The 9,193-nt window shown below is 45.0% G+C and overlaps 1 protein-coding gene across 1 annotated transcript in view; it reads left to right on the top strand.

Moving 5' to 3' along the window:
* The window catches only part of T265_03587 (hypothetical protein), a gene marked incomplete at both ends in the record, with an annotated part of 31,287 nt that extends 25,324 nt beyond the window's left edge, over positions 1 to 5,963 (top strand). Inside the window, 3 exons of the mRNA XM_009168106.1 lie at positions 277 to 841; positions 3,910 to 4,005; positions 5,511 to 5,963. Of these exons, the coding sequence (XP_009166370.1) occupies positions 277 to 841; positions 3,910 to 4,005; positions 5,511 to 5,816 (967 nt within the window). The remainder of the gene's footprint in view (positions 1 to 276; positions 842 to 3,909; positions 4,006 to 5,510) is intronic.
* Positions 5,964 to 9,193: the final 3,230 nt, after the last annotated feature.

Below are 9,193 nucleotides of genomic sequence, written 5' to 3' on the forward strand. Positions count from 1 at the left end.
ACGTGTCGCTTGACTACACCTCCACGACCTTTCTAGCAAATTTTCAAGGCAATTAAGTGCACGCCATTGTGCAGATGATCAAGGATAACTTCTATGTTATCCGTTTCGGTTATTCGCACACAATGAGCGACCCCCATTGCGTTCGACACTCGAAAACAGATTCCGTAATGGATAACCAACACCCTTCCATACGTCCGTTTTTCTCTCGCCGATTCCCCCTACTCAGCAATATCTCTCTGTATTCGGTTCCATTCATTGCTTTCTAGCCACATGTAGTCATGACTTTGTTATTTTACTTTCCACAGATTTTGATGGTCCGTTGTCTCTGCCAGCATCCCCAAGTAGAAGGCCGCAGACCAACAGATCGAACCACCCTTTGAAAGAGGTAACCCGGTCTCTTAGTTTGTCTGTTGGCACTTCATCACATCAGCCGTCCAATCATATTCCTACTTTTCAATCCGACATGGATCCACAACATTTTCACAACGAGCCGAACTTGGACCGTTGCACGTCTGCCTCCTCAGTCACCATCCCTGAAAAAGACAAGTGGAGGTATACTCCCCCTAGATCAGCTAGTGTTTCTGCTGATTCCACTAGGGGGATTGTGGTAGTCTGCCCGGGACCGACGCAGCGGTTGCGTAACACTGGATCCCTGGATTGTCTCTCTCGCCATTCGAGACACGATCTGATGGAATCAGATTTGAAAAGACTTCGACAAATACCCTCATTCCTGCCACTCCGCGGTTCCTCAGCCAATCTGTCTAGCCCCACATCAGAAATGTCTGAAGCATTTGCCGGAAAACGCTATATTCCGCCTCTTAAATCAGTTGATGTATCCAAGGTAGGATTTTCTCTATTTCTGTGTTCTTTCTGGCATTTTACTGTTCATCATGCCTTTAATGCAATGTAGAATATTTCTCCTTAAATTCTAGGGTTTTGTCTGAATTTGGTATAATAGGTCAATGGCAACACTTTAGGTATCGCCCCATTACATTCCCCAGGTTTCGAACTTTCTAACTCAGCAGCTCAAGTTATCCAGAGGTTCTACCTATCCTAAGAAACATGAACCAGTCAGAAGCGTTGTTCAATGGACGAATTATCGATGTGATACGGGCAACCTCGTAAACACTAGCCTCTCAAGCCCCCTGCACCTCTTTAAGAATTTGAGCCAGTATCATCCCTCTGATGTTACTAAACTCGAAATGTTCATTTCAATATGGGAATCATCTTGGCATTCATTCAAGTTTTTGTTGCACGATGTGGCATTTGCTTCAACCGTATTGTAAAACAGATTTAGTCAATCTTGATGAATCTTGAACCTGCGAACCCGTGACTCTAACACCTTAGAAACTGTGAACCACCCATTGTGAGGTTGATCCTCTGGTTATGAAGATTTTCTAGACAGCATAGAATTACCATTTTGTTTATCGGCATCTCCGTTTTTGTCATCAACATCAGTGTCTTGTTCAACCGGTTCTGTCCACTGGTACTTAAGTTCGTGATGCATAAGCAGCGGAAGATACCAACTTCATTCCCTGTTACTTGAACACCAGTGAGGTTTGAAATGTTTCTCAAGTCTTCTGCCGAATCAGGCGGACATTTTTTACCTCTCAACCGTGGTTCACGAAACACCGTGGATCATTAGTAATGGAAAGAATAGAGTACTATGACTGCCTCGGATTTTACAGTATTAGCTATATCGCACCTATTTAGCCAGTCATCAACACCGGGTTTCTCCGCCTAAGATGTAGAACGTCATAATCAGTGTTCAGCTATAACACCCTACTGGTGCCTAGCTTCCATGTCACCCAAAGGAATCACGAGGGCTGAGATACTGATAGGTGATCCAAGCCCAGACAAGAGCAGTCGAGATTCCGGGATTGAGTTCGAACCATGGACCTTCTGGTTAGTAAGTTTGTGAGTTATCCGCTGAGCTATCTTGAGCGTGGTCTTTATTGAAGCACAAAAACTAGCCCAAGAGGTAGTCAGCAAAACCTACTGTTCACTCTGGTTAGTAAGTTTGTGAGTTAACCGCTGAGCTATCTTGAGCGTCGTCTTTGTTGAAGCACAAAAACTAGCTCAAGAGGTAGTCAGCAAAACCTACTGTTCAGTGAAATTTGCTTGAGTGTCAGCCGAGTTCGGTTTAATTCCTCTCAACAGAATCGGTATTATTGTTTGAGTCGATAAAACCTACTCGTGTTCACACAAACTCACAGACCACACCTGTGCATTACTGTTATGTCCGATTGCTGGTGCGTACCACCATACATCGCATGCAACACTGACGAATCCGCCTAATTTGACTGAACGAAACATTCTGACTGGCATAGGCTACTAACTATGTCAACTGAAGCTATGACGAGTATGCTTCGCCTGCTGTGATGAACGTTGGTACTTTGATGCATCTCGGTGATTCGAAGTGGTGGGTGAAAACGAGTTTGATCCAGCTACTTCTCACCCGCGATTAAAATCTGAGGAGCAATGTGTGTTCATCGGTGGAGCTGTAAGGGAAGGGACGAAACGGTGTGGTGTAGTAGGGTTATGTTGCACGGAGATGGGACAGCATGGGAGCAAGCTCCAGGTTACCAAGAGGCAGAGCTCAAAATTAGTCGCAGTAATAAGCTTGTAGAGAAGCCTTTATGGAGAAAACGGCTGATAGAGCCTTATTGGGTGTGGCCTCCCTTTAGGGAAGAGAAGGTTTTATTGTTAGGAAGGACTTCCATAGACTCCACGGAAACGATATTTGCGGTGACACTGAACGCCATTTTCGGATCAGCAACTAGTTAGTCGTTGGCATCACTAGAGTAAGCATGTTTGTGGATTACTCTGCAATCGAAGTGAAAGCGTGCACCTACCTCTGGAAACGATCTCCCAACAGGCTAGCTCGGGGGAATTATCTGTAGATTTGAAAATTCTCAGGTTTCAGGAACTTTCGAAAATCTGAATAAAATGTGTGAGTGGAAGAGGGTTACTGCTGCGACCAACGGTCCGTGTTTGAAAATTCCTTAAAGCTTCTATTCTCAATAAAAATAAAATACAGTATGTCGCAGTTATTGTCAGTTCACAAAAGTAGGAACGATGCTACAGATGCGGAGATGTCCCGCTCTTTATCACGACGCTTCCGGCTTGGTCTTGGAAGAAATTGCAAATCCCAACACTGAGTAATTCCAATTGGGCATAGCTTCCGACACATTCGCAGAGGTCGTGGACCTTCCAGGTTGAAATAACTGCTTTCAACGTAACCGTCATCGTGGCACGAGACATGCAGAATCGACTGTTTCAAATAACTGGTGTTGCTGCTTGATGTAGTGGATGTACTTACATTAGAAAGCGGTATATTTCCAGTTCGATGGTGTCAATAATAAGGGCGACGGACGCTTCCATCGTCCTTGGAATTCTACACCCCAGTATTGTTAGAGGGCTAGTGGTGGTCACGGTAAAGCCAGTTATCCCAAACGTAAACGCTCAAACATTCGCCAAGTTATAGTAACCCAAAGTATGTAGGAAGCGGTATCAGAGTTGATGAAAATACCACTTAGACTGGGAACACGACTGACAGCTACTTTCGTAGAAAATTTCGACCAAAGCGTTATGTCTCCCTTCCAGATATCCAGTCATCAATTCTGAACGGGATGAAGGCATGTGCAAAAAACGTGCAGTCGATCGCGTTTGACTTTTTTTTGTGCAATCCTGTTTAATCTCTGTAGAAGTGTTTTTAATTCGGTTTGAATAAGCTGACCTTTTATCAACTATCCATCCAATTTTTTAAACTTTACGTAAAACGCCCTGTTGGTGCTAGTCACTTCCCTGATGGGTAACTCACAGTCGTTTCACTTCTTGTACTCTTGACTTTTCCTCATCCTATCTGATTGAGCACATCCCAGTTTTCTGTCTTTTCTGTCTATCTAGTTGAGATCGCTGGTCGACGACTATGAACAATGTATCCGGCGCCGTACGGAGGCAGTGTACCAGACACAAACGCGAATAATCGGGCTCCAAAACAAGGTACGCTTTTCTTGTGCTCCTCAACCACTTCTCTATTCTGATTGTCATTCCTGGTTGACGCAATTTGATGTTGGTGAATGTGGTGCCTCCTTTCCTAAAAGGTGACATTTCGGTATCTCCTCAAGTAGTCATGCCTTTTATCCTTTTACTACTTGTTCGTGTACCCCAGAGCTGCAGTGGATTCAAAAGAGGTTGTATGCGTTGAAGAGAGGGTTATCAACTAGTGATAAGTCATTTCCGTAGGGAGTTTAGGCGCTGTAGCTGTTTAAAAACTCGATAATTTGCACACTGCCCGCCGAGCGAATGGTCAATATTGACACGGGTTTGTCTGTAAACGAGACTAACCATATTGTACAAACATTAGGAAACACTAGATATTTGAAGGGTTTATTCGAACATACGTTTCAGCCCAACCGAGAGTTGAACCAACTAACACGGTGAGGATTCAGTACCGCCAGCACATATCCGAAAGCACCTGGTGTGTATTCTCTAGTCTCAACATCTGCACCACTTTGCAGACAGACAACACACTGTAGAGACAATTGGTTCGCACTTAGTTTCGATGGCCATATCAGCTGTCTTCAAGATTCACTTACCAGTCATGACTATGTTTACACTGGGCAAACCAGCAGACAACTGAAGGTTCGACCTAAAGAGCACAAATGACACTCTCAAGCCTCTCCAAAAGACGAGAGCGCGACAGAACAATCACAGCTGAGAATCATCGAGGCAACTCTGGTAACTCGTATATATTACAGCAAAATCTCAAAGTATATACAGAGGTGCTGCACTGAATCAGTGGCGGTTATTTGCATAACAACTTCGTGCTCTAACAGATTTCATAGTGTTTAGGGGTCTGCCGTTAGCCCCGGCCTAATTCACCTTACAAATGCTACTCAGGCTCAATATGGCTCACGTGACACGACAACGCAGTCCCATGGTCAGGTGCGAAACACTCACACAGTGTAGCATACACATTAGTGCGTTTGCAGAGAAGGGACACATGAAACTTTCACATCAATCACAGCACATACACAGTCTGTGGGTAGCCATATTGGTTTTGCTTCAATTTCGATCACTCGTTCTTTGACAAAGACCATCGTCGGCGGTTGAAACGTCAGATAGTTCCGTTTATAATATCTATCGTGTAGCCTTCAGCGTTTTCATTATGTTATCAAGTATTGTTGGCTTCATTGGTTGTTGATCAGTGCGCACTGATGATGTCTCCTCGTATGGCGCGATTGCCAAGCTCGGCGAACAGATCAATAGCCCCTGATTAGTTTTTACCAACAAACTCACCTGAGCTACCAATATTTTAACACTATTGACTTTAGTAGTATGGTGTGATCGGAAATGAATTCTGCGTTTAACAATGACCGAAAGGTCGTTTTCTGCGTTATGCGCTACCGCCGTGCATTTTGTGTCGCTAGTTGCTACTGCAAGATGTGATATCACGTGGTATCTCAACGTTTAGTATTTTCTATGGTGTATTATTTACCTTCCAGATCGATTATGAGGTTCAGCGGCTATTGAGCTACTTGAAGGCTCGTGAAAAAGGAATCATCCCCAGTCCACTGAGGCACTCGAAACAGTCTGCAAGTCCGGGCTCACCAACCAGCCCCCAGACAGTGAAGCTAGCAGGCAGACAACAGATGGATTCGGTGGTTCTGCAAACAAGTCAAGTCTCTGGTTTGATTGATCAATGCACCTCAGTAATTGACAACCTGTGTATTGCACTTGAGCAGCTCAACCAATCCCTTCCCGAATCAAAACGACTGAAGCCTCTTGAGATTTCCTTACCGAAGCGATAGCACGCTTTGTGGCTGTACTTCTTTTATTACTTGGGTGAATCCGTGTTTGTATTTTCCGCACTGATTACATATTCACTTCAGCGCCAAAACCCAACGATTGACAGTTTTTCATACTTTTACCCGGGCTTTAACAGCAGTGGATTACACTCTTCTTTCTTTCCCGACCATTATCGGAGTGGTTTATGGTGAAGGGTACTGTAAGGAATGAGCTCACCTTTTCAACACACTCTAGGCAACACGAGTGAAGGCGTGCGCGAAAATAACTCGGTCGCCACAAGCACACTGTACTTTCCACAGTATTCCTCAAGAGTGCGCTAGCGTGTTTCGCATGATAATAATGAAGCTGGGCAGTTGTATGGCTTCCAGTTTAACTTACTCAAGTAACGTTCGCAGGCCTGATAATGTTCCCGAGGGAATATGGCCGCTGATATATTGCTTGAGCCACTGATTTCGCCTTATAGTTCACATGGTGATTAGAATGCCAACCTGTTGAGTAAGGCGATTGTAGTGTCTCAGCGCAGTCGCTGAAATATAGAGAACCATCTGGGAGGCCGGAAGGTTCACGTTTCTGGTGAATGCGGCAAGCTAACTCATCCTGACTGAGATCAGTCGTCGACGCTATGACAAACAAGAATGACTGCCAGTTTGATACGCTTATTTACATAGTTGAAGTGGTTCGTTTTTCGGAGACCTACAGCCTCGCCGGTGTGGGATGTTACATTATATCCGCGTTTCAATTTCGAGTTAGGATATAAGGCCTTCCGCGTAGTGAACTGTGTAAAGTTGGCGTGCATAGCGGGCTATCTTCATTGTTGAAATGGAGCCGTTGAATGTCATTTTGGCCTCTCGTCAAGTATTTGGTTATTTGAAAAATCTTAGATCCGATGCCTGGACGAAGCTGGTCCAGAAATGAGACTTACGAACTTACAAAAAAACTTGCCCTTCCTGGTCCACTCATTCTGTATTGTTAGGAGTCAGGAGCATCATTTCGATGCATTTCAAACAAGCCAACTTTCTTACACCTGAGCGGTCTGTTCACTTACCTATTCAGAAAATTCGTCTGTCCATGATTCGGTCTTGATCCTTCATACCCAAGGATTGAAACGTGATTGTGCCCCTCACCTTGCAGACTCCCCCACACGATTGCTTAGTGTGGTTCAATTAAGCCGCGAGAGAGGATGCTTACGCAAACTGTTCAAACTCTTGAGTGTGTTCGCAATTTACTTGTGTAACCGCATCAAATCTGCAACTTATAATAGGTAATCGGTTTTCGCATCACTCGTTTGGACAGTCCTCCTGCCGTCATGGCTAAATTATTCTGGTGAATCCACACCAAAGGCGGTAGGAACTGGATTCTTCACTCTTACTAGAGTTCATCAACAGTACACTTCAGCCGTGCCGAGTTTTGAACTCCAGATACCTGGCATGCAATGTGAGCATGTTAGCACCACTACGCTAGACGCACCTAAACAGGCGGACATGTCTACGTTTGGGTGGTGATTGGTCTACTCGACTCCTACAGCAACGACTCAGTAACTTTCCTGGTTGTGTCGATCGAATGACCCATCTGTCAAGACTTCCCAGTTAGGTATCTACACGCACGTTTCAAGCCTGCTGGGTCCTGCTAAGTATTTCAGTGTCCCAACAGATAAGTCGGCTGGAATTCCAATAAATATCTGATTCGCAAATAACAAACCTGTGTTTTGACGACTCGGTCCTTATTTTCTCTCGTTTCCAAACGAATGACTTGGGGAGTATGTCCTCTGTAGCTACCCCCTAGATTGTGTTGCCCTAACAAGTGAGCGAAATGCTTGAGTGGTGGTGAAACCGTTGACATAAACGGCACTTGTAGATAAATTAGAAAGTATGGTTTTGATGTCATTTTGATGTTGGACTCCCCACCGGTGACAGTCCTAAACACATCTGCAGTTTGGTCCAGAAAATACCCAAAAACTACAGGACCCATACCTGTTGCCGACTAGATGGCCGTCAACCCGTCTGTGTACGTTTTGTGTCCAACCGAGGAGACGTCAGTGGGTAGTTGGACGTATACCCCCTCATCACCCACCTGCGTTTACTTCGTTTCAGGGGTCATCTGTCTTCTACTTGTGATTGACTGATTGGGCCCCTTGTGACCTACATTCTTCATGTTCCATTAGTGCGTCAGCTAAATTCTTTACGGGAGTTTTCGTCCCTGCCCTGATAGGTTTGCTTTCGGCTTACACTGCCTGTCTTCGCTTAATTTGGCCGGTTATTTTGACACTTTCCAGCTCCCTTCGATTTGATTCACCCCTAGCTCTATGTTGCTCGTGCGCGTCAGCTAGGTCCGTTCAGAACATCATTTACCACAACCTTTTTGTTTGTCATTCTTGTCCAAAATCCCAGACGTTTTTTTTCTCGTTTAATTTACACTACTACATATGCTTCCAATAGTGAGCTTTCTTCAAAGATATTGGCTGATAACCCATTTCCATCGGTGGATGTAACCTACATAACTGCCCGCGCATTCCTGTGAGGCACACTCTTTATGGCTTATCAACTACACAATCGGTCGTTGTAATCGTCCCCGCCCCTGGTGGAGGGTACGCAGTGAACGTTGCCACTCTGTTCGGGGAACACCTGAGCAGCCGCCCATTCGGCAACTTTCACGAATTCGTGCACCACATCAAGCAGTGCGAGCGGATTTCAGGATCGTATTATAGCATACGAACCTCGAAAGCAAATTCCTCCAGCGAGAAAAGGTTCAGCAAGCACCCGTACCAGCGGAAATGATTTGGACGTCGTCCTAACGACGAAAAACGACGCCGACTGTTTGATCACACAGAATGAGAGGCGTATTTCGACGTTGGCAGACTGAGTAACTCGTTAGCGATTACTCGACTTAATATGACTCCAAACCACGAACTTCTGGGGGCCGAAGCATTCAGGAGGTTTAACCGGAACCGTCGAATGAATCCAGAAGAACCGGAGGTCATACGGCCAATGCTGGAATGCCGGAGCCGCTTTTTCAACATCCGCCTCCACGTGAGATCCAAGCTCGGCACGTATCTCACGAACAGCGACGTTGGGAACATTCGGGCGCATAACACTTTTGGACGGAACAATCCAAGTAAGTCTTATTTATGTTGCTAAATATGTACTTTCCACAGATTACACCCTCGACCTGGAAGAGCCCGCTATTTGCGGGACGACAACAACAGAATTTCGCTTTCTGTATATTCAACCTCGGAAATGCTCGAACTGTTCCGAAGGCTCCCAGATTTCTTATTAATAGAAAGTACTTTTTCTACAAACCAGCAAAAATATTTTTTGTACCAGCTACTTATTGTAGATGGTTGTCGCAAAAGTCTCCCTGTAGCCCGTCGGTTTTCTATGGC

The sequence above is a fragment of the Opisthorchis viverrini genome, assembly GCF_000715545.1.
Source record: "Opisthorchis viverrini unplaced genomic scaffold opera_v5_52, whole genome shotgun sequence".
NCBI classification, from domain to species: Eukaryota; Metazoa; Platyhelminthes; class Trematoda; order Opisthorchiida; family Opisthorchiidae; genus Opisthorchis; species Opisthorchis viverrini.